We start from the raw sequence: 23706 nt of genomic DNA, 5'->3' as shown, positions 1-23706 counted from the left end.
CTCTCTTAAAACACTGGTGTAACTGAACAGTTACTTCCTAACTTACCGTGTTCTTCAATTTTCTTAAAACAAACTTTCTCATATCAGGAATCTACACTAGTTCTTAACTAGTATAGTTCTAGGCTGTCTCTTGAGTGTTACAGAAGCCCAAGTTCTATCCTAGAACTACTCCATCAGCTTATGAGTAGTGTTCAAGGCTGTTTCATTTTAAAAGTTCTATTAGTGACTCCTCCCTCAGCTGCTTATGGGTAGTGTTCAGGGCTGTTCCTTTTTAAAAGTTCCATTAGTGCTCCTGAACATAGAAAGCGGCAAGAACTGTGACTTTTTATATCACACCATCTTGTGAAAGAATGTGTAAGAAAGACATTAACTGTGTAGTTTATTAGTTGACAGGTATTCTTTCTTATTTGTTGAAGTGGTGTATAGCGGTGTTATTCCAAGAGTTAGTTATATATTCTTTGGAATTATATTTCATATTCTTAATACCAAGAATGTCCTTTAACAAGTCATAATCGATCATTTACCAATTTAATATATTTAAAGTGAAAATATGACCAAGTGTTTTGTGTGCCCAAAGCCTCACCTTAAGTTCTCCAGTTTTGGATTCCATAGTTATATGTCTAAAGGATAACTAGGTATGACAATTTAGATGGCCTAAGCACAATTTCTCCTATTTGAAATTCAATTTCTTCGCCTCCAAATGTCAGAAAGTATTATTAAAGGTAATTATGCATGTTTATTCTCTTTTATGTATATATATGTGTGTATAGTATGTGTGTATATATATACACACACGTTTTTTTTAAGAGAAGCCAGCTATATTTATGGTAAAAAATATGCAAGTAAAAAAATCCTCAAGCATTTGTATACATAGTTGTTAAGCAGTTTAAATTTTATTGACCTCCTGGTTTTTTTTAAAAAGTTAAATTTAAGGTCACACCTCTAAGTTCGATGCATTATATACAGATCGTGCAGAGTATGACTATGAAGAGATACAAATTAGTCCACGCCGAAAAAGATTTACTAGGGTACAGAATCATTTTCATAAATACATATAAAATTCTTGTGAAGATAGAAGAGGACTGACTCTTCAGGTTTTCTGAGACACTTTTCAAGGTGATTCAAGGCACAAAATGTGCACTATTGTGAATACATACATGTGCCTCTAATACAGCCCATCAAAGATTTGGCTTCATGACTTACAAAACTAAATGTACTGAAATGAGATTCTGCTTCTTAGCTGAAAAACCACAGAACCTATAAACATCATGTAGATAATTACTCCAAAATATGGAGATACAAATACAAGCACTTTATTTGAAAAAGCAAACACAAAAGATAGGTGTAAATTCAAAGTGTTTAAATGCTTCCATTTTGAATAATTCAGTTAAGAACCTATACAAGTTTGTTCCCAGAAGCTAATGCATCAATCACTAGTCTCCACTAAGGAAAATGAATTCTAAAAATTAACATGGTTTTCAACAATTCAAATTTCACTATATAAAAACCTAGAGAGACCAATAATATCCAATAGCTTCAAAAGATAAGCTAAAGACTTTTTGATGTAATCAATTTACCGATGTTTGTCCAGGTCTGTTTAATATATACAAAGGAAAATACACTCACTATAATTTCTTATAAAATAGCAAGTAAGGAGTAGATGTAGGAGATGTAGAAGGGGAAAGAGAATTCAAAAAGTCCTTCTCTTCAGTAACTTTCACTTCAGAATCATCAAAAAGCAACCACTTCCCCTCATACTCCTTTAAGCTTTGCACTACATATGAAATTTTGTTTTCAAAACCACTCATGTTAATGCCTGTTTGGTCACTGGATTCCTTGTTTCTATCAGATTCATGGGTCCCATTAGTATTGTTAGCCTCAGAATTTCTATTTTCAGCAAATGCTGTACTGGCAACTTTATCAGGATTAGATGCTTTGTTGTATAATTCATAATCTGCTTTACTCTTTTGTCCTCCAAGAAGTCCAATAGCTTCTACATTTTTTTTGTTCAAAACTTTACTTGGCTGGGTATTTCCACTGACTCTAATCAACACTTCTTCATCATCATAGTTTTCGACCACACCCCTTGCTTCCTCCTCATTCAATGGTTCTGGCTTACCTATCTCACACACTTGGTCGATCACAAAATTTTCCTTATCTAGTTCTAAACTATTAAGGTCAGTGACTTTAACAGAAGCAGTATAATGCCCACTACTAATTGTAATGCCACTATGCATCACAACTGCAAATAATCCATAGCTGTCATTGGTTGGCTTTGTGCTCCATTCTTCTAGTGACAGTTTAAGAGGTGTCAGTAAAGGAGTGTTGATCTTGGAAAGTCCACCACCATAACAATCAAACCTTTGGAAGGGGGGAAAAAAAAAAGGTTTTCTGGGATTCCACTTTATATATATTCAGTTTTACACCCAATGTGAAACCAAGTAAGTCTGAATGAACCCATAATATTTACTGCTCATATGAATAAAACACAAAGTAAAAAACAAGACCCCAATTTTGTATAATACTTACACAAAGAATACTGAAATAAGTACTAATATTCAGGTGCTTCTGTGAAGGATATTTGGCACTTCCCCCCTTAATTTTCTTTATTTTCCTAATTTTGTGCAATAAGAAAATAAATGGCATTAAAAAAAAAACACTGATCTTCAAAATCCTTTTCCTTTATATTTAGTAAGTCATTTTAACGTGAAGTCTGTCTCTACAACCAAGATTTGGGGACAAAAAATAAATAAAATTGTACTGTAGCAAAGGAAAAGGCCACTGAAAGAAAGGACCATGTCATCTTCTGGCATAAGAAAACGTGTGGAGAGCTACTGGTAAGCTCTCGTGGTAATTTCAAACAATTCATTAATATAGAAAGGAATAAAATCTACAATGACATGTATACATGTCAGAAAAAGACTATCTAAAATGTAATTGGTATTTTTATATTTATTATTGCTTTCAGATATTTAAATTTTCTACTACAGAAGAATCAAATTGTTCAGACTAGTTTTATTTCCTGGTTTACTTACCTTAAAACTAAAATAATTTTGCTTTTTTGCTCCCCTCAAAAAAATGTTGATGTATGTATGAAATTTGTTCCCTGCTTTAATCAATTAATTAAAATAATCAAATAAGGAATGAAAATGAAAAATGTGTGAACAAATCATACACATTCATACCAGAAGGATCTAAACGGATGCGTTTTTACAGGGAAACTGTTAATAAAACAATAAACTTTTCTAAGGCAGTATTTGTAAATTACTTCATTTCAGTAGTTTCCATTACACTATTGTACTGTTTCCTTACTATCATAGCATTTTGAACAAAACTTTAGAATACTCACTCCAAGCCACTAGCAGCAAAGCACTTCAAATGAATAGTTATAACTTCAGGCATTTTGTCAAACAAAAGACTTCGTTCAGCTTCAGTATAATGATGGCAATTTTCACAGAAATATTTATCTTCTCCTACAATCCTCTCCACTGAAGCAAACTGTGAAATTGCCCATCTCAGGGTCTTCATTTCTGTTTTTGGCTCTGGAGAAACTACACAAGAGAATCCTGTCACTCACAAATGAAAAATCTCTCAGAAATTAAAAACTTAAGCCACAAATTTTTATGTTCAGAATTAGCATACCATTTTAACTGACTAATCCTTCCCAAATAATAACTAAAGAGATTTTTTTTAGTTTCAGAAACTTGTAAGTTCATCTTCGACAGTGCACATACCTCTAAATATTTATATCTGGTCAGCCAAAAAATATTGAGGGACAGCAAAATCAATATAAGCCCTACCCTCTGACTCCATGTGAGAAAGACTTTATATTTAATAGTCAATTTACAATATCTGAACAAGTAAACCAGTCTCATGATCACTTCCCATGGCATTACTACACTTTTTGTGGTTTATACAAGAAAAAACACTGGCTCAAATATGGTGTTAACAAAAATATCCTCAGTAGCTCTGAGATTCAGGTACCCCAAAATTAACTTAGTAAAGCATTTCATTTTCCCATTATAACATACTCTACACATCAAAATAAAGATGCCACAATTTTCCAAATGCTAGTAACTATTGACAAGTGTAGCTATATAGGCAGAAAGATTATACCAAAGACACTAAAAGAGTTTTTTCTCAATAATTATACAAGCTACTTATTAGACTGTGTTTTGTTGAGGAAAACTCTAATTATTCCATAGTCCATGCAAGCCTCCAATTTTGCTTACTTTCAGAACTCTCCTCTACTTTGGAAAGCTCATCTTCTTGCACTGGTACACTGATGTCTTGAAAATCTTCTCTTCTTTCTGTTAAACTTTCACATTCTAAGCAACGAGTCCTTAATACCAGCTGACCTTGAAATAATTTCTCCACTAGCTCAAAACCAATTTGCTCTGCACCTAAAACAAAAAAAGGAAAACACAAATCTATACAGATGAATTTTTCAGTACAGCCCAAATAACCATTATTCCATTTAAAGTATATCATGGCTAAAAGGCTGATTTTCGTATCTCAAACTTGCTTATTAGCATTAAGAGGTGACTTACTCATGAAATATAAACTCCCTGTAAAGATAATTTTGAATATGAATTACTGTTATCTCTAAAAAAAGTTTCAACACATGTGTGTCTTCTTAACTCCCTTCCTAAAGATACCCCAAAGGATGAAATTTAGTCATGTAAGTTCTACAAATTTTCCCTGAGATCTGTGTGAACCTCAGCAGAAATCCAGTATGGTATAACTACTTAGCAAATGCAATTTCTTTCATGAGTTTATGTCAAATACTGCATATATAAAGGGGTAAAATATTCTCTTGCCATTAAGATGAATTGAACTCTCCTAGTTTATAAACATAAATTACTATTACCTTAAAATTAGTGAGATTTATACACACACACACACAAAATACATGTAAGTGTAGTGCCTGAAACGCCAGTTCACATTGTGTTAAATTTCTCTTAAAACTTTAGCCAGATATTATACTGTATATGGATCTAAGAAGAGAAAACTCAATTCTGCAGCTGTTAATCCTACCTATCAATGTCCAAGAATAAATTATACTGACCTTTGTTTATGGGCTTAACTTCATTAACAGGCATAACATTATTCCCTGGAGATTCAAGTCCACAACCATTAGCTGTATTATCATTCTCATACTTCCCCAAGTCCTCTTCAAGATCATATTCATTTTCTTTAGTCTGTCCTTTGGATTCTTGGTTTGTTGTTATTTTACCCAGACTACAGAATTTAGAAATAATGCTGGGTTGCTTAGCTGCAGACTTTAACCAGTTTATTTTAACTCTTGATTTCTTTTGTGAGGGTCTTGCACTTTCATTTTCAGAAATGTACTTGGGGATTATTTTAGCAGGAATATCTAATGAATCAACTGTAGCTTTTCTTTTTGATCTGGTTTGTCTCTGGTTTTCTTCCGAAGACTGGTGTTCCTTAGAGACTTTAACTTTTTTCTTCATGTTACCAAATTCAGTGTCACTTTTTCTTTTCCCATTTACTTTTGGCAATTTTTCTTTATAGTCTTCAGAATGCCTCATATTGTCCATCTCCATGCTGTTATTACCACTCATTTCCTCTTTCTGATGTTTTTCTTCTACCTTAGTAGATAACTCTGCCACATTTTTTACTTCTTTTTTTAGGAGTTGGCATGTTTCTTGAATGTTTCCCAAAATACACTGTAATACTTCCTGTGCATCATGCTGTAGATATCCTTCATACATAGGGTTGAGTTCCCTATAAATAAAAATTTCCATTTCATCTATTCCAGTTTTGAAGATATAATACCAAAACAAAAACCAAAAACCACCTTTCCATACAGAAATGAATTCATTTATGGGGATATCATAAATTATTTAAAAGTCCAAAAACATTTATTCAGCTACTAATTTGAAACTCCTTACCTAAACATGTAACTAAAAACAAATTTAACCTGATTTTCATTATCACAAATACTCTGATCTTCTAAATATTATTGTTAATAGCTAATATGTATATAGTATTTACTGTGTACCATGCTTTATTCAAAATGCCATATATATATAATTTTTTTTTTTTTTGGCCTTGCCACATGGCACGTGGGATCTTACTTCTCCGACCAGGGATCGAAGCCCAGCCCTCAGCAGTGAAAGCACAGAGTCTTAACCACTGGACTACCAGGGGATTCCCTCAAAATGCTTTTTATATTATTTGTATAATTCTCACAATAACCCTATGAGGTAAGTACCGTATCACCACTATTTACAGATAACTTGCTCAAGGTCACAGAGATGCAAAAGTCAGGATTCAAACCTCCTGGACACCACGCTACACTGCCTCTTAACAAATGTATGGCAATGTATTACATCTAGGTCTATTCCTAACCTAAATGATTAAATAATTTTTTAAAGACTTAAACCCTGTAGTATTTTGGATAAAGCTATTCTGTATATAGGATAAAGTTTCATTTTTTAAGTAATACTACAAAGAAATCTAATCCAGTTAACTAATATTTCTCTTCTAAGTACATACAACAAAAATAGAATACTTGCAATTTACAGTTCTTTTATATAACGTATTTTGAATACAGACCTATAATTCCTATCTGAAATCCTTAGGACCAAATGTGTTTGGTAATTCAGAAATTTTCAGATTAAAAAAGAATCTGGCACATAGGTAAAATATGTATCACCAACATAATAGGGGCAGTATCCCATAATTACACACGTTACTACTTCTACAGAAAAGAGTATGAAGATTCACATTACAGATAAATATGAATAAAGACTATAAACAGCCTCACACAAATTCAGATTTAATGAATTTAGTACCAATCATAAGAAAAAATTTCCAGTCTTTGGAGCCTCTGGGATATTAAGGACTGTAGATCTGTAGTGTCTATTTTCCTTGCCCTTTATTCCCCCCATTTGTTCACATGTCACTCTCCTCCAGAGAGAGCATGACCTAAACTGGAATCCTAAAATTATATAATAGACTATACCTGAGTGTGTTAAGTAGTCGCCTTGGCTGAGTAGCAAGTTCATCAGTATATTTCTCTGGATTTAAGAGAAAACTAGCCTGAAGCTGTTCGACTGAAATGATCAAGGACTGTAAGCTGCATATTAGTTCATAACTTGCTGAAGAATCTTCTTTGCAATTTCCCTGTCAAGAAACACACAAACATTTTAATTTTTGAACAAATTAAGTACCTTCCCCCTTCTTTTTCTCACTAGACAACACTAGCTTTTCTAAATCTAATTTCATAACACTAATTTTCTGGAGGTACACAAAATAAACTTAAAAAAATTTTAAGCATATTTTTGGTTACTTTCTATTATGTGGGTTATAATGGTTTTCTAACTACATAAGTCAAAGGTTTCTTTAAATTTATTTATATAGTAAAAGTGAGTCAACTTGAAAACAGTAGATAAATAACGGGGTAAAAGAGTACAATGTGTTGTGATAGTGGTGTGTGTGACAATGTTTACTGGTAAACAGTAAATTAGAGGACTGGAGAAAACACTATAAAAGGGGGTAATCAAGTTAGCTGCTTACCCCACAAGAATGAAAAATAATTGCCAATGAGAAATTTAATTCTCAGATATAATTTGTTAAGAGAAATAATCTTTGTCATTCTCCTCCCAAATCCTCTCTGTATTTATTACTTTTTTATTTCTAAGCAAGTGAATTTCCATTAATTTTATTTTTTACCTTATCTTTTTGACTGGCTTCATCTTTTAGGGCTTCTTTCTTCCTTGAAATAATATTAAATAAGTGCTTCACTCCAGATTTAAAACCAGGACAAAAATATAATACCTATAAAGTGAGATTGTCTTGAGTATTTACTGAACAAACAATATACCTAAAATCATTAAAACACTATCATGCTTTTTGTAGAGCATGTTCATATGTGCATTACTTAAAATTCTGAGATTAAGATGTGTCAAAAATTGTTCTCTATTTCATCATAGTAGCCTGCTATCTTCCCTCAGTGCAACAAAGCACTGAGCCTGACCAGATACAAGGGTACAACACGAAACAGATATAGTTCCAAGGGTTAAAATACATATCACCATAGAATCAGGAATCAGACAGAAAAACTAAAAGTTTGGTATCTTCAATTTAATCAACATCTACTCAATTTTGCTATCCCAATTTTATTTAATATATCATTTTCTCTTACCTCAACTGAAATTTGTAACTTGCAATTTAGAATCATGATTATTTTACCCAATTCTGGTTTATTTACAAAGACAAAGACAGTATTATGGACAACTGAAATCCTCCAATAACCTGAATTCTCAGAAAATATTAAGTGTTACATCATTCTTTGCCTACTGAAGTTTTATTATATAGCAAAACTGTCAACTTACCTGAAGTATACTATTAAGATAACAAGTATTGCCGAGATTATTCAGTCCCACAAACGGTAACAAGTTTTCTCTCTTCTCACAGTTGACAGGTGAGGACTGTGCTGCAGGAACAACTTGATCACTATTAAGTACAAAGAAGAGAAAGGGATAAGGAAGTAGAATTAAAGTGGAAATATTACTTCCCTAGATTTAGTCTTTTCCCAAAAATTGTATGATCCGAAAAGCATATGGATTTTTTATTCAGATGGCATTTTAAGACAATCTGTACAGGTGCAAAAATTGCTATACACACAGAATAAAAGTTTTACAAGCACTTTAAAAATATTACACTCAACAAGCTTCAAAACAATTCCATTAAAGGACTGTTAATCCCATTTTACAGAGCAGAAAATTGCAGAATTGGTACTATGATTTGTTAAGCCAACAGGACATTTTAATCAAGTAGTTTAACTCTGAATAGAAACCTGGGAATAACCTGAATATGACAATATTTGGGAGAGGCTGCACTATCTAAGTCAGATTCTGTTCACAAAAGATTAAGAGGAAACAGAGTCTATGAAGATACTTATACAGCTGTTCCTCACTTAAAAATGAACTGTTCAAGTTTATAATTCTTTTACTCAGTTTAACAAACAGTCCTCACAGAATTTTTATTTATTTTACAGCTGCTAGCTATAACTCTAATACCTCAAGGTATTTATAGGCACGAATGCTGGTAAGCAAAAGGTTCACACACAATCTCCTAAACTGATTATTGGTAAATATTAGGAAATTATACAGGGGAGCAAATCTACGTTAGACACACAGCAGAGTGCCTATGTGCTGAATACGGAGCAAGTGTAGACTCCAACTAGAGCAACTATTGGTGGAGTAAAGCATTCCATTTTGTTCTGATTTCAGTCACTGAAGGATTTATTTGTATAAAAAGCATTTCTTATTTTTAAGTTTATTTTAAATATAATTTGCAATTGTACACCAACAGGTTTGAGAATTCATATACTAGGTATGACTACAAAGACAAAGTTTATGTCAGGTAACTGTCCCCCATGAATTTCTTTACCCTTACATAAAGTGTGTTGCACTAAAATCAAATTTAAATTGAAAAATGATTTTAGTCAATTAGTATTTCTCTAAGTTAGCCTAATCGGCTGAGCACAATTTAAATGAGTTATAATGTGAACTGTGATGATTGATCTCTGTGGGGAACCACCAGTTTTATCCTGTTTCTACTATTACACACTGCTAGACTTGTCTCACTAATGTGTGCTTTTTTATCTCCCTCTATGGACTATCAGGTCAGAATGACTGCAGATATCAATCCAAGTTCACTGCTTTTTCACTGATGTGGAATTTTTAAAAGTACAGAAATATACTGAAAATAACATACATTTCAGATCCTCTATATTCAGAAGTTTTTTCTTCATTTTCTTGAGAATCTGTGAAATCCAAGGCTCTCTTGGTTTCCTTTTTCTGAAAAAACTTCAAGGAAAGTCTGTTTTTTTTTGATGGACTACCTCTTGAAAGCCCATTACTTTCACTAGGTATGACACCGGGCATTTTCTCTTCAAATCCCAAGGAGTTGACAAAAATTAATTTATACAGGGACCTTGTAATCACCAATCATATCTGTTAATCAGAGAAAAGGTTATTAGTTTTCAGTTATCAGCTGTAGGCAATAAAATCATCATTTCTGAAAACAAATTTACCAAGGAATGGTATTAATTAGAACTTTGTATTTGAAAATCTAATGCCTGCCAATAACAGGCAGTCAATGTTTATTGCTTAAATGAAGCAGTTGCCGTGTGTCCTTAACTTTCTCAAACAACAAAAAAAAGATACTGAACTTTTATTAGCCTGCTGCTATTAGATTAAGGGTCACATCACAAAATACCTCATTTTAGTAGTAGACCCCATTGTACTGGTAGTAGTAGTAGTAGTAATGGTAAAGTAGTATCATCAAGGGGTAAAAACTTTATTATCTATTAGTTCATTCAGGAAACATTGCGCAAGTACCATCTCTAATTCTGAAGTACAAGGTGGGAAACAGAGGGATGATGGGAAATCAAAGGAGTGCTAGAAGTGACTGAGCTCTCCTTCCAAGGTCTTTTTCTAGTTATACAAAATAAGGTCTATTTAAAGTATAATCTGCATACAAGGAAAGGCCTAGATCTAGTGTTAAGTTTACACCTAAAAACTTGTGTGAAAAGTAATAAACCATATGCAAAGTTGGGATAATGGTGTAAAAAATTGCTGCACTTTGTGTATATCAAATTCTTATGCACTAGAAACCAAAATATACTGACTTTTCAAACTTCTTTAACTATAGAATTTTTTAAGATACTGCTTTAAGTAGGAAAGAAGAAAAGTTTGCCTTGTGCAAACTTTCTTCCCTGTTTTAAAATAAAACTTTTGGACTAAAAAAAAAAAAATGGCTCCATTTGTGTTAGTTATTTTACACTTTAGTCCTATTTTTCATTAGGAAAATATTACTATCTGACTCGAGTATTACCAGAAAATCACCTAAGAGTCCAAAAACTCAGCAATAACTTTAAAATATAATATAGGTAGAGACTAACAGGATGAACTAAATTTCATCCTTAAGCATAAGCGAAAACCCGGCTGCCTCTGAACTGGGAATTCACAACACTGAACTCGGCAGTGAAACCACCTTTTTGAGACAACTCAGGAATAACTGGAAAGCCGACCAATTTCCCCATCCCCCCTCCAACTCAATTTACTCTCCTGGCCACTAATGCTGATGAAATGCTATCATGAATGATAAACCAGCCTGCACTGAAGTGTCAGGGATCTCTAAGCATTAGCGATTTTTGTAAAAGGTTTTTTCTTGGGAGCCAATTCCAATAAATGATGGAAACTGGATTCTCTAAGAGACAGAATAACCGGACTTAAATAAATATAAAAAAAAAATGACCAAGCAGCTGAAATAACATTATCAATCCTAATCAATAAACCACCCCTCCGGGCTCCTCAAAGCAATGATTAAACATTAACATTACCTAAAATATAACATTTTACCAGGTGCCGTTATCTTCTATACCATTTCTTGCTCCTGGCTGTCCTTATCACTGGGGGTTGTTACATCAAAAATGTTTCTCCCGTAACTCTACATCAAGTTTCGCAGAAAAAAAACAATAAGTAGAACATTAAATGTTCTTGACAAATGACAGTGTGAACACTAAGTCTCATTAGTTTCAAGTTTTTTCCTCTGTAAGATGGGACGACTCAATCCCAACTTTTCACGAAAAATGTAAAACAAGACTAACATCCTCGACAAAGGTTTAAGACACGTGCCGTTCTAAATACTTGTAGAAAAAGTAAGTTAAACTGCTCGGTAAAATTTAGCAATCACCGACACAGAACAACGTGAGCGCAAACATTTCTTCTCCCTACCCCGCAAACTCTAGGAACGGAAAAGAAAGTGAGAAGATGACGGGACGGTGATGATGTCCGTGCCCGTCAAACGCGGCACCGGCCCGGCGGGAGACGTCTTTAAGCAGAACCACAGCTCGCGGAGTTGGCCTATTTACTCCCAGCCAGCACCTGCCTTGAGTCCCCAGCGGCGGCGGGAGGGGGCGCCGCCCGCTGCGCTGACGGCTCGGCTGGCAGCTGGGCGGGGGCGCAGCACCGAAGGAGCCGGGGTCCTCCCCGCGGCCCCCTCGGACTCCTGCCGAACTTGCCGCGGCGCCCAGGCACCGGCCCCTCCTCCACGGGCCCTTCTTACCTGGTCATGGCCCAGAGCGAGGTCCGCGGCAGTGACGCCGACGAGTCTAACCGGGCTGAGGGCGGGTGCGACAGGTGAGCCCCTGCCCCGAGCCCGCGGGGGCCCGCGACCCACGGAAAAGCTGGCCGGATCGCCCTCCCCGCAGGGGAGTGACCATTCGCTCTCAAGAGCGGGAACCCGGGCTGCCGCTCGGTCCTGCCTGGCGCCGGCAACGACTACATCCCCGAAGAGGCGCCCGACCGAGCCCGCCCCCGTCCCCGCCCCGGGACGCCAAGGAGCGCCAGAAGCGGCTCCGCTCGCCCGGCGCCCGAACCGCTGGGGTCTTCCTCACTCCACCGCCGACGGGAACTTGGCGCGTTTTCCTCAGTCTCAGGACCCTTGTGTTTTAGCCTCCGCCCGCGCCAGCGCTGCGATTGGAGGTGGCGTCTTACGCAAGTGCCGGTTCTAGTCTCCAGGATGCAGAGACGCGAAAGGCTAGAGCCACATCGCGACCTCCACTCGCCCTCCTGGCACGCACGGGCTCCGGAACCAGCCGGAATGGTAGTTGCTCCAAGCTTGTAACGGGTTTTGCAGTTTCAAACAGCGCAGGCAGTGTCACGGGCAGCTCGCACGGGTCCTCGCTGAGGGCGCGCGCTAGGAGCTAGAGGCCTGGCTGGCGGGCTCGAGCCTCTAATCCTTTTTTTTTTAACCATTCGTGCGCGAGAGTTGAGGGGATAGCGTACGGGTCGGGAGACGGGACAGAGAGAAGATGGGACGGGCTTCTTGCTCGGGAAGTTACCGCCAGGTGCTCAAATCCACCAATCCGTGATGAACAATCCCCAACCCTGCCCCCCGCAGCCCAGAAGGAGCCAATCAGAAGTACCTAGACAAAGAGCCCACCTGGTGGGCGGGGAAAGGCAGTCCAGCCAATACCAAAAAGAAGTGGGGACGGCTCCAGCCAATCATTGTTGGACATACAGAGTGTTCCTCAGGCGCGTTTCCCTTCCTTCCGCTCTCATTGGCGGTAGACTGCGCGCTTTCGCTGCCGACTGTTAAGTCTCGCTCTGCGTTTTGTGAATCCTCCAGGGTAGGACGCCAGCGAGGGTGCGGTTTCCGGAGCGAGGCCTTCACAATAAGTCCCGCCCCCGTTTCATGCGTACACACTCGGGCCGGGTTACCCGGCAGTTACTTTCGGAAAATGGCTGACCGCCTTGCTTGCTCCTTTGCGCTTGAGCTTTCTGTACCGAAACGCAATCTCAGACGCCAGGCCATCCAGTAAAAAGAAGCACCGCCATAGATAACAGTAAACTCTCAACCGAATGCTGCGGAGCTGAGGCTCCCTCCTCAGCCCCTCCATGCCTCATTTTCTCGCGTTTACCCCTTCCCCTTCCCGACCGGACAAGGAAACGAAAAGAGCATTCTTAGGGCCCAGCTCTGGCTGGGGGAGCTGCAAGGGGTTCCTGTACGAGCCCTTACTAACGGGCTCAGAAACGGCGAGGCAGGCCTCACCTGGTTTCTGCTTCCGTCTGTTGTTGTATGCCTACCTCGGTGAGGTGACTTCACAAAGCAAGGGTGGCAGTGAAGCACGATAAGTTCAGTCCAAATTCATTTAACCAAGCGTGTTTTGAGGTGCCTAGTGTGTGCCACGCATTCCCTGCTCCATAGGGGCTTGACATAAGTGACAGGGAGAGGAAATAAGGAGTATGCTCTTTTAGGTACGTAGTCTTGACATTTGAGTAGAGAGCTGAATGAAAGTGCAGCCAGCCTTGGAGGAATCAGGAAGAACGGTCCAGACAGGGAGAAGAGCAAAAGCTACCAAGTCCTCAAGGTTCACGTGTTTGGTGTTCTGGGAGGAAGCAAGGAGCCAGGGTGCTTAGAGCACAGTGAGTCTAGGTGTGATGATTGGGAAATGAGATTAGTAACATGGTTGGGGCTCTGATTAAACAGGGTAAGGAAGGGACTTCCCTGGTGGCGTGGTGGTTAAGAATCCATCTGTCAATGCAGGGGACCGGGGTTCGATCCCTGGTCCGGGAAGATCCCACATGCCACGGAGCAACTAAGCCCATGTGCCACAACTACTGAGGCCCGTGCGCCTAGAGCCCATGCTCCCCAACAGCCCATGCTCCCCAACAACAGAAGCCACCACCCTCGCCTCAACTAGAGAAAGCCCTCGCGCAGCAACAGAAGACCAAATGCAGCCAAAAATATAAACAAATAAATAAATAAACAGGGTAAGGAGATGGGAGTCATTTGATGGTTTTGGGCTGGGGAGTGGCGTAATTTGTAAAGCGGCTGCTTGTGGTGGTAGACTGTTGACCTTCAAAAGTGCAAGCTGTAAGATCCCCTAGGAGGCTATTCCAGCAGCCCAGGGAATAAATTAGGGTGGCCTGGAATAAGGTGGTAGCAGTGGAAATGTTAAGAACAGGTAGGATTCAGGATATATTTTGAAGTAAGGCCAACAGGATCTGCTGATGGGAAAAAAGAGAGAAAAAAAGACAAGGTTTTTTTTTTTTTTTTAACCAAATCAGTTGGATAGTGGTTTGTCCTTGTTAAAATGGAGAACATTGAGGTAATGATGGGTTTGGTGGGAGGGGCCATTGTTCTTAGACGTAAAGATTGAGATGCATATTTCACATGCAAATAGAGATACTGAGCCAGCAGATTTCAAGTTTGGAGGTCAGTAGAGAACTGAGATCAGGAGATATAATTTGAGAGTCACCAAATGGTATTTAAATACACAAGACTTTAAGCAATCACCTAGAATGATATTTATCCTAAAAAATCTGCAGGGCATTGATGACCTCTACCCTTGCCAAGCCAGGAATTATAAACCCAGAAAACAGCTCCTTAATCTACCCATTTTAGAATCAATATCCATCCCAAATGCTCATTTTAAGAGAGACTTATAAAGCTCCTGATGACATATTTAAGATCATTTAAAAAGCAAAATGAAGTAACTAGGATTCAAGCAACCAAAATGGAGCCGGGTGGCCATTGTGGATGTGGTTTCAGACATGTTCCTGCATCACAGAGAACTTGAATTTTCTGAACTGTAGCAAACTCAAGGACACCACATGTTTTCAAAATAATATCTTCTAGCAGTTGCCAGCTGCTACCTTATGGTCTCAAGTTCTCCCCTAAGCAATCCTTGCTTAACAAGCACCCTTCTTGCCAGCTCAACCAATTGGTAGCCCTGATGGCAGCTGCTATGCTCAGATGTAGCATATTTGCTAGGGTAGACTAATACAGCCCCAGGTATTTGGTACACATCATTGATTTAGTGAATGCATTCTTTTCTGTTCCAATCATAAGAAAAGATCAGAAACAGTTGGCATTCCCATGAAACAGAAGTGTACATTTACAGTTTAGCCCAAGGCTATGTTAACATTCCTGCCCTCTGTCATAAAATAGTCTGGAGAGATCTGGACCTTCTGGACATCCTTCAGAACTTCACATTAATCTATTACATCAATGACATCCTGCTGATTGGGCAGGTTGAGCAAAATATAACTGTATCAGTAGGATTAAAGGACTAAGAGTGTACATGTGCGGTGGAAGTGCAGAGGAGTGTGCTAAATCCTTACCTTCCTATTGGGAAGTCAGTAGATGATGGCTAACCGAAATATCAAGAAGTAGAAATATGAACATATTATCTAGACAGGTGGAGGTAAATACCAAAGAAGGAGCTAAAAATTGAAAGTGGCTGCCTTGAGGGAACGCGAAGTCTTGTTGAAACTAGTTAGCTCTTCAAATCATGTACAACTTTGAAAAGAGCAAAAAACTTACATTTTTTAAAAAAGCGTGGTAAATGAACTGTTTTCTGATTTCATGCCCTGGGAAAGGTCAGAGCAACCAGGCTCAACAGGAGTGCATTATGTGGGTTTGGGTTGACAATTCTTGCAGCCCTCACCTTCTGGGTACAAGGTAAAGGAAGGCTCAGTATGTGAACCCTTGGCCTTTATCCAGCATCTTTAGTAATCACAAAAAGCAATCAACCTCAAAACAGCTGGTAAAACCTCCATCCAGTAGTTAAATTTAAATTAAAAATATTCCCACAAGTTAAAGTCTATTTAAAAGGTAAAATCCACTTGGCTTCAGAATTTTAAATCCTCTTCCACAATCTAAAGCCCCAGGGTCAGGTGGGAGGTCCTCCCATACCTATGAAAGGAATGCCTTGCCCCACTTCCTTAATGTTTGGTAGCAATTTAGTAGATGAATGTCCGGTAAGTGGGTGGGTGCTGAGGAGGTGGCAGGAAGATTCATGAGCCTATTTATATTTCACGGGAAGAGAGTCTTGTCTTTCTCATGCCACTAAGATTCTCTTATCTTTTGTATGTTTAACCCATCCTGTAAAGAGCCCTACGTGTAAACTTCAACAACAATATTTTTCCTTCTCTGAATAAAATTTACTTGAATAAAGTACTAAGTATTTGAAGGGAAAATAAGTTCTAATTCTTTTCTTTTGAGTATCATTATGGACTCATGGCTTTTTACAGTCTTTTATTAAATTAAGCATAATTTTTATTTCCTTTTCGAAGCAAAACCTGTCACACTTTTAACCTGTGTGGACTCTTTTTAAACTGGCTTCCAGGTCCTCTCAACACTTCCAAAAGCATCCTTACCTCCTGGAAAATTCCAGGTCCCTCTTTAAAAATATTTTCTAACTAACTTGAATATACCGTATAATACATTGTTTTACCACAATATTATTAAAGGTTTATAAGCTTTAATTTTTTTAAAAAATCTTATTTATGTCCTAAACTATTCACCATACATTATTTTACCATTTCATTTCGGGCTTTGAAAAGAGTCCATGTATTTTCAATCAGACAAGAATACAGGTGGTTCTAACGTGGAGAATGTATGATAACTGTGACGTAGTTTCCCCTTCTTTCAAACCAGCTAATTTGGAATTAGATTTTAAACAGCCCTTGGTATGGCACCACCCCCAAACTTGGTGGCCTAAAATTACAACTTCTTATTTCTCACCATTTTATGGCTTGGACACTGGCTCTCCTGCTGGGCTCCCTTGGTGGCTGCACTCAGCTGATCAGACGACTGGGGGCTGGGCCCAGCAGGTCCTGTGGGCCGCCCACTCCCTGTGGTCGCTTCTCCTCAAAGAAGCTGCATGGGGCTTCCCTGTTAGGCGTCTACAGCGGCGTTCCAAGAGGGCAGGACCCAGTGTGCAAGCGTGTTAACAAGCTTCTGCCTGTATTACTGCATTACACTCCCTTTGACCAAAGCAAATCCCAAGACCAAGACCAAAGTCAATGTAGGGCAGGTCTTCACAAGGGCATGGATATGGGTGGGGAGCCTGAATCTTTGGGGTCATTAATGTTACAATCTACTCCACTCTTCTCTGAATATTATCTTAAAGTATAAATCCTACTTGTCATGGATGTATAAGACAGACGACCTAATATTGATACACAATTTTATATTAGGTTTGGTCTAAATATCCCCTTAACTATAGGTGGTTTTTATATACAAATATATATTTCCTAGTGTCATTTTAAATCTTTTATCTAAGGCAGTTCATTGTTGAACATTACCTTTAAAAAGTCTTTATACATAGATTGTGTGTGTGTGTGTGTGTGTGTGTATTTCATCTACAGCCCCAAAAGCCAATAAAGGATTTTAAAAGTAATTTAATTAATTTAACAAAATACTAGCAAACAGAATCCAATCAACACATTAAAAGGATCATACACCACGATCAAGTGGGATTTATCCCAGGGATGCAAGGATTCTTCAATATACGCAAATCAATCAATGTGATACACCATATTAACAAATTGAAGAATAAAAACCATAGGATCATCTCAATAGATGCAGAAAAAGCTTTTGACAAAATTCAACACCCATTTATGATAAAAACTCTCCAGAAAGTGGGCATAGAGGGAACCTACCTCAACATAATAAAGGCCATATACGACACACCCACAGCAAACATCATTCTCAACGGTGAAAAACTGAAAGCATTTCCTCTAAGATCAGGAACGAGACAAGGATGTCCACTCTCACCACTATTATTCAACATAGTTTTGGAAGTCCTAGCCATGGCAATCAGAGAAGAAAAAGAAATAAAAGGAATACAAATTGGAAAAGAAGTAAAACTGTCACTGTTTGCAGATGACATGATACTATACATAGAGAATCCTAAAAATGCCACCAGAAAACTACTAGAGCTAATCAATGAATTTGGTAAAGTTGCAGGACACAAAATTAATGCACAGAAATCTCTTGCACTCCTATACACTAATGATGAAAAATCTGAAAGAGAAATTATGGAAACACTCCCATTTACCATTGCAACAAAAAGAATAAAATACCTAGGAATAAACCTACCTAGGGAGACAAAAGACCTGTATGCAGAAAACTATAAGACACTGATGAAAGAAATTAAAGATGATACCAACAGGTGGAGAGATATACCATGTTCTTGGATTGGAAGAATCAACATTGTGAAAATGACTATACTACCCAAAGCAATCTACAGATTCAATGCAATCCTTATCAAATTACCAATGGCATTTTTTACGGAACTAGAACAAATCATCTTAAAATTTGTATGGAGACACAAAAGACCCCGAATAGCCAAAGCAGTCTTGAGGGAAAAAAACGGAGTTGGAGGAATCAGACTCCCTGACTTCAGACTATACTACAAAGCTACAGTAATCAAGACAATATGGTACTGGCACAAAAACAGAAACATAGATCAATGGAACAAGATAGAAAGCCCAGAGATAAACCCACGCACCTATGGGCAACTAATCTATGACAAAGGAGGCAAAGATATACAATGGAGGAAAGACAGTCTCTTCAATAAGTGGTGCTGGGAAAACTGGACAGCTACACGTAAAAGAATGAAATTAGAATACTCCCTAACACCATACACAAAAATAAACTCAAAATGGATTCCAGACCTAAATGTAAGACTGGACACCATAAAACTCTTAGAGGAAAACATAGGAAGAACACTCTTTGACATAAATCACAGCAAGATCCTTTTTGATCCACCTCCTAGAGTAATGGAAGTCAAAAGAAAAATAAAGAAATGGGACCTAATAAAACTTCAAAGCTTTTGCACAGCAAAGGAAACCATAAACAAGACGAAAAGACAACCCTCAGAATGGGAGAAAATATTTGCAAACGAATCAATGGACAAAGGATTAATCTCCAAAATATATAAACAGCTCGTTCAGCTCAATATTAAAGAAATAAACAACCCAATCCAAAAATGGGCAGAAGATCTAAATAGACATTTCTCCAAAGAAGACATACAGATGGCCAAGCAGCACATGAAAAGATGCTCAACTTCACTAATTATTAGAGAAATGCAAATCAAAACTACAATGAGGTATCACCTCACACCAGTTAGAATGGGCATCATCAGAAAATCTACAAACAACAAATGCTGGAGAGGGTGTGGAGAAAAGGGAACCCTCTTGCACTGTTGGTGGGAATGTAAATTGATACAGCCACTATGGAGAACAATATGGAGATTCCTTAAAAAACTAAAAATAGAATTACCATATGATCCAGCAATCCCACTACTGGGCATATACCCAGAGAAAACCGTAATTCAAAAAGACACATGCACCCCAATGTTCATTGCAGCACTATTTACAATAGCCAGGTCATGGAAGCAACCTAAATGCCCATCGACAGATGAATGGATAAAGCAGATGTGGTACATATATACAATGGAATATTACTCAGCCATAAAAAGGAACGAAATTGGGTCATTTGTTGAGACGTGGATGGAGCTAGAGACTGTCATACAGAGTGAAGTAAGTCAGAAAGAGAAAAACAAATATCGTATATTAACACATGTATGTGGAGCCTAGAAAAATGGTACAGATGAACCGGTTTGCAGGGCAGAAGTTGAGACACAGATGTAGAGAACAAACCTATGGACACCAAGGGGGGAAAACCGCGGTGGGGTGGGGATGGTGGTGTGCTGAATTGGGCGATTGGGATTGACATGTATACACTGATGTGTATAACATTGATGACTGATTAAAAAAATAAAATAAAATAAAATAAAAGTAATTTAATTTTAATAAATACAGTAAAATTAATATTGTAATTAAAAATTATCACAAATATCACAGTTTAAAAACTACCCAATAAGATTAAAGAAATGTTGTATTTTATATTTTTCATCTGGGACTTATAAGAACTAATTTAATATTGTTAAAATGACCATGCTACCCAAGGTAATCTACAGATTCAATACAATCCCTATGGCAATGCCCAATGGAATTTTTCACAAAAGTAGAACAAATAATTCTAAAATTTGTATGGAAACACAAAAGACCTGAATAACCAAAACAATCTTGAGAAAGAAGAACAAAGCTAGAGGTATCACACTTCTTCATTTCAAACTATACTACAAAGATTCAGTAATCAAAACAGTATGGTACTGGCACAAAAACAGACACATATATCAATGGAACAGAATAGAGAGCCCAGAAATTAACCCACAATTGTATGATCAACTAACCTATGACAAAGGAGGCAAGAATATCCAATAGGGAAAAGACAGCCTCTTCAATAAATGGTGTTTGGAAAACAGGACAGCTACATGATAAGGAATCAAACTGGACTACTTTACCATACCATATACAAAAATAAACTCAAAATGGATTAAAGACCTAAATATAAGACCTGAAACCATAAAAATCCTAGAAGAAAACAAAGGCAGTTTGCTCTTTGACATGGGTCTTAGCAATTTTTTTTTTTTTGATATGTCCCCTCAGGCAAGGGAAACAAAAGAAAAAATAAACAAATGGAACTACATCAAACTAAAAAGCTTTTGAACAGTGAAGGAAACTATCAACAAAACAAAAAGGCAGCTTACTGAATGGGAGAAGATATTGCAAATAATAAGTCTGAAAAGAGGTTACTATCCAAAATATACAAAGAACTCATACAACTGAACTTCAAGAACACAAACAACCTTATTAAAAAAATGGGCAGAGGACCTGAATAGACATTTTTCCACAGAAGGCATACAAATGGTCAACATGAAAAGATGTTCAACATCACTAATCATCAGGGAAATGCAAATCAAAACCATGATGAGATATCACCACACACCTATCAGAATGGCTATTATCTAAAAGACAACAAACAAGTATTGGTGAGGATGTGAAAAAAGAACCCTCTTGCATTGTTAATGGGAATGTAAGTTGGTGCAGCCACTATGGAAATCAGCATGGAGTTTCCTCAAAAAAATAAAAAAATAGAACTATCATACAATCCAGTAATTCCAATTCTGGGTATTTTCCCAAAGAAAACAAAAACACTAATTTGAAAAGATATATGCATCCCTATGCTCATTGCAGCATTATTTACAATAGCCAAGAGATGAAAGCAACCTAAGTGTCCACTGATAGATGATATATCTATATCTATATCTATATCTATCCATTTTATACCATATAAATATATGATGGAATATCACACAGCCATAAAAAAGAATGAAATTTTGTCATTTGCAACAACATGGATGGACCTAGAGGGTATTATGCTAATTGAAATAAATCAGACAGAGAAAGACAAATAGAATATGATTTTACTTATGTGTGAAATCTAAAAACCAAAACAAATGAATAAACAAAACAAAAACAGACTCATAGATACAGAGAACAAACATGTGATTGCCAGAAGGGAGTGGATGGGGGGATGAGTGAAATAGGTGAGGGAAATTAAGAGGCACAAACTTCCAGTTATAAATAAATAAGTCAAACAGATGTAATATACAGCTTAGGGAATATAGTCAATAATATTGTAGTAACTTTGTATGGGGACAGATGGTAACTAAACTTATCATGGTGGTCATTCTAATAATGTATAAAAATACTGAATCACTGTGTTGTACACTTGAAACTAACATAATATTGAAAGACAATTATGCTTCAATAGAAAAGAATGAATTTATAAGAGAATGGGTATATGGATTATATTACATTTCAACTGTAATATGTTTACCTTTACTCTTTTTACCATCATAAAATGTTTTAGCTACTTTAGCTTTAGGAAAATATCCTGATCTTTGCGAGGAATAAAATAAACCATGTCTGTATTCCCAATTTTATATTTTGTAGGATTTATACTTTCCCTTCAGGTGTGAACCATAAGGTCACTTTTAAAAAATTAAAGTTCATTAAAACATTTTTTTACCAATATATTTTCTTTTTAATTTTACTTATTAACATTAAGTAAGGAAATTTCCACAGTAAGAAATGTTAATGTTCCTAGATTCATTATGTCATATATTTTATTACCTTTGAACTTCAACATTTAATATGAAAGTTCTAAAATTTGGAATTAAAATTTACATCAAAAACAAACCCCCCAAAACTCTGAGTTTTCCTCTCTACCAAAAAAAGATAAAGGAATAGCTTAACTCCCTTATCATCAGCCCAGAAACCAAGGTCTTTGGAATCAAGAGTCAAAGTGACACCTTTTTTTCTCACTTAAGAGTGAAGTATGGAGGAATTTGTTACCAGATGTGTAGCTAAGTGTGTACACATGTGGGTATACAGGCATTTTATAATTATTACACCATAACATAATTTTTTGTCTGGATGCTGCCACTGTTTTGGAGCTTAAAAGTTCATTCTTTTTCTCCTGTAGGGTTATGCTGAAACACAAAATTAGTAGTTAAAACAATTTAATTCATACCACCTTAGGATTATGGATTTATTACAATTTAATCACAATACCAATAAAAGTTGTATCTTTAGACTTGTGCACAAAACACAAAATTTGCTCATGCATGTTCATTCTTGAAAATAGACATTTTAAAATACTGTGTTTTTACGTCTTTTAACAGTAGGAGATTTGTTTTCAATTAAGGATTTTATTTGGCTGCTTGTAAGGAACATTTCCTAAGCAATAATTTTTGAGATCTTGAGACAGCTTAAAAACCTCTTAAAAACTCAATTAGTTTGCAGAACATTTGCACGAATTACATGGCTTTTAGGTCATGCCTCCTCCTTAAAAGCAAACAACTTACTAACTTATATTAAAAGTTACTTATAAGTATAATTTTTAAAAAATTTTTCCTCATTTTGAATTATAAAATCTGTAATAATTTCTGCCATCTCTTTGTCACTCTCTTGTCTTTTTGTCAGTGGGGTATAAGAAGTAGGTTGGGCTGACTTACCCAGTTTTGCTGAAGAACTTTGACCCTGGCTGTTTTATTCTTTAAGTCTCCCCAGCTGAGATTTCTACAAGTACCTCGTTGTTTTCTCATACATTAAAAAGTCCAGTCCATTGGGCTTTCTTGGAGTGTCCAGCTCCCTTGAGTTTCAAGTGCATCCCTAAGATAGCAACATCTCGTCACAAATTACCTATGGTATGCCAGTTTCCAACATTCATGAATCAAGAACATTTATGTATACATGTAATATGTTAATGGACATGTCCTTGGAATTGCCCTCTGTCTCAGTTCTCTCTTAGAACCTTGGACAACTCAGCCTTGGTTTACCCAGGGTATTTCCTCAATTCTCACAGGGGAACAGCACACTCAAATTGAGTCTGTGATCTGTCCGCAAAAGGCATGATCCTAGACTAGAGTTAGGCTGTCAGGCGGCTGTCAGTGGAAAG

General features: G+C 37.1%; 1 protein-coding gene across 3 annotated transcripts; it reads right to left on the bottom strand.

Annotated features, from left to right (window-relative positions):
* Nucleotides 1–871: 871 nt before the first annotated feature.
* Nucleotides 872–12835, bottom strand: USP1 (ubiquitin specific peptidase 1). 3 transcript variants are annotated; one of them, XM_068540015.1, is made up of 10 exons: nt 12106–12835; nt 11381–11487; nt 9751–9989; nt 8364–8484; nt 7702–7806; nt 6992–7152; nt 5069–5748; nt 4233–4403; nt 3350–3551; nt 872–2361 (listed from the first exon to the last, which is right to left on the bottom strand). In XM_068540015.1, exons 3-10 carry the CDS (start codon nt 9918–9920, stop codon nt 1626–1628), a joined length of 2346 nt encoding a protein of 781 aa, XP_068396116.1. In that variant the 5' UTR covers nt 9921–9989; nt 11381–11487; nt 12106–12835; the 3' UTR covers nt 872–1625. The 3 variants fall into 3 exon arrangements, with proteins under 3 accessions (XP_068396116.1, XP_068396115.1, XP_068396117.1); XM_068540016.1 differs by lacking the exon at nt 11381–11487 and adding an exon at nt 2530–2614 and having other exon boundaries at nt 2172–2361; XM_068540014.1 differs by lacking the exon at nt 11381–11487.
* Between the last annotated feature and the right edge of the window lie 10871 nt (nt 12836–23706).

The sequence above is a fragment of the Eschrichtius robustus genome, chromosome 3 (assembly GCF_028021215.1).
Source record: "Eschrichtius robustus isolate mEscRob2 chromosome 3, mEscRob2.pri, whole genome shotgun sequence".
Lineage (NCBI taxonomy): Eukaryota > Metazoa > Chordata > Mammalia > Artiodactyla > Eschrichtiidae > Eschrichtius > Eschrichtius robustus.
This window is presented reverse-complemented; position numbering and strand designations above follow the sequence as displayed.

What these genes read in the sequence shown, in the direction of transcription:
- USP1 (XM_068540015.1), bottom strand. Translation starts at nt 9,920, where the DNA reads ATGCCCGGTGTCATACCTAGTGAAAGTAATGGGCTTTCAAGAGGTAGT. An exon ending in ATCTTAATAGTATACTTCAG is followed by an intron (nt 7,807 to 8,363) that starts GTAAGTTGACAG and finishes CTCACTTTATAG; the next exon opens with GTATTATATTTTTGTCCTGG. An exon ending in AGTAGAGGAGAGTTCTGAAA is followed by an intron (nt 3,552 to 4,232) that starts GTAAGCAAAATT and finishes TCTCTTGTGTAG; the next exon opens with TTTCTCCAGAGCCAAAAACA.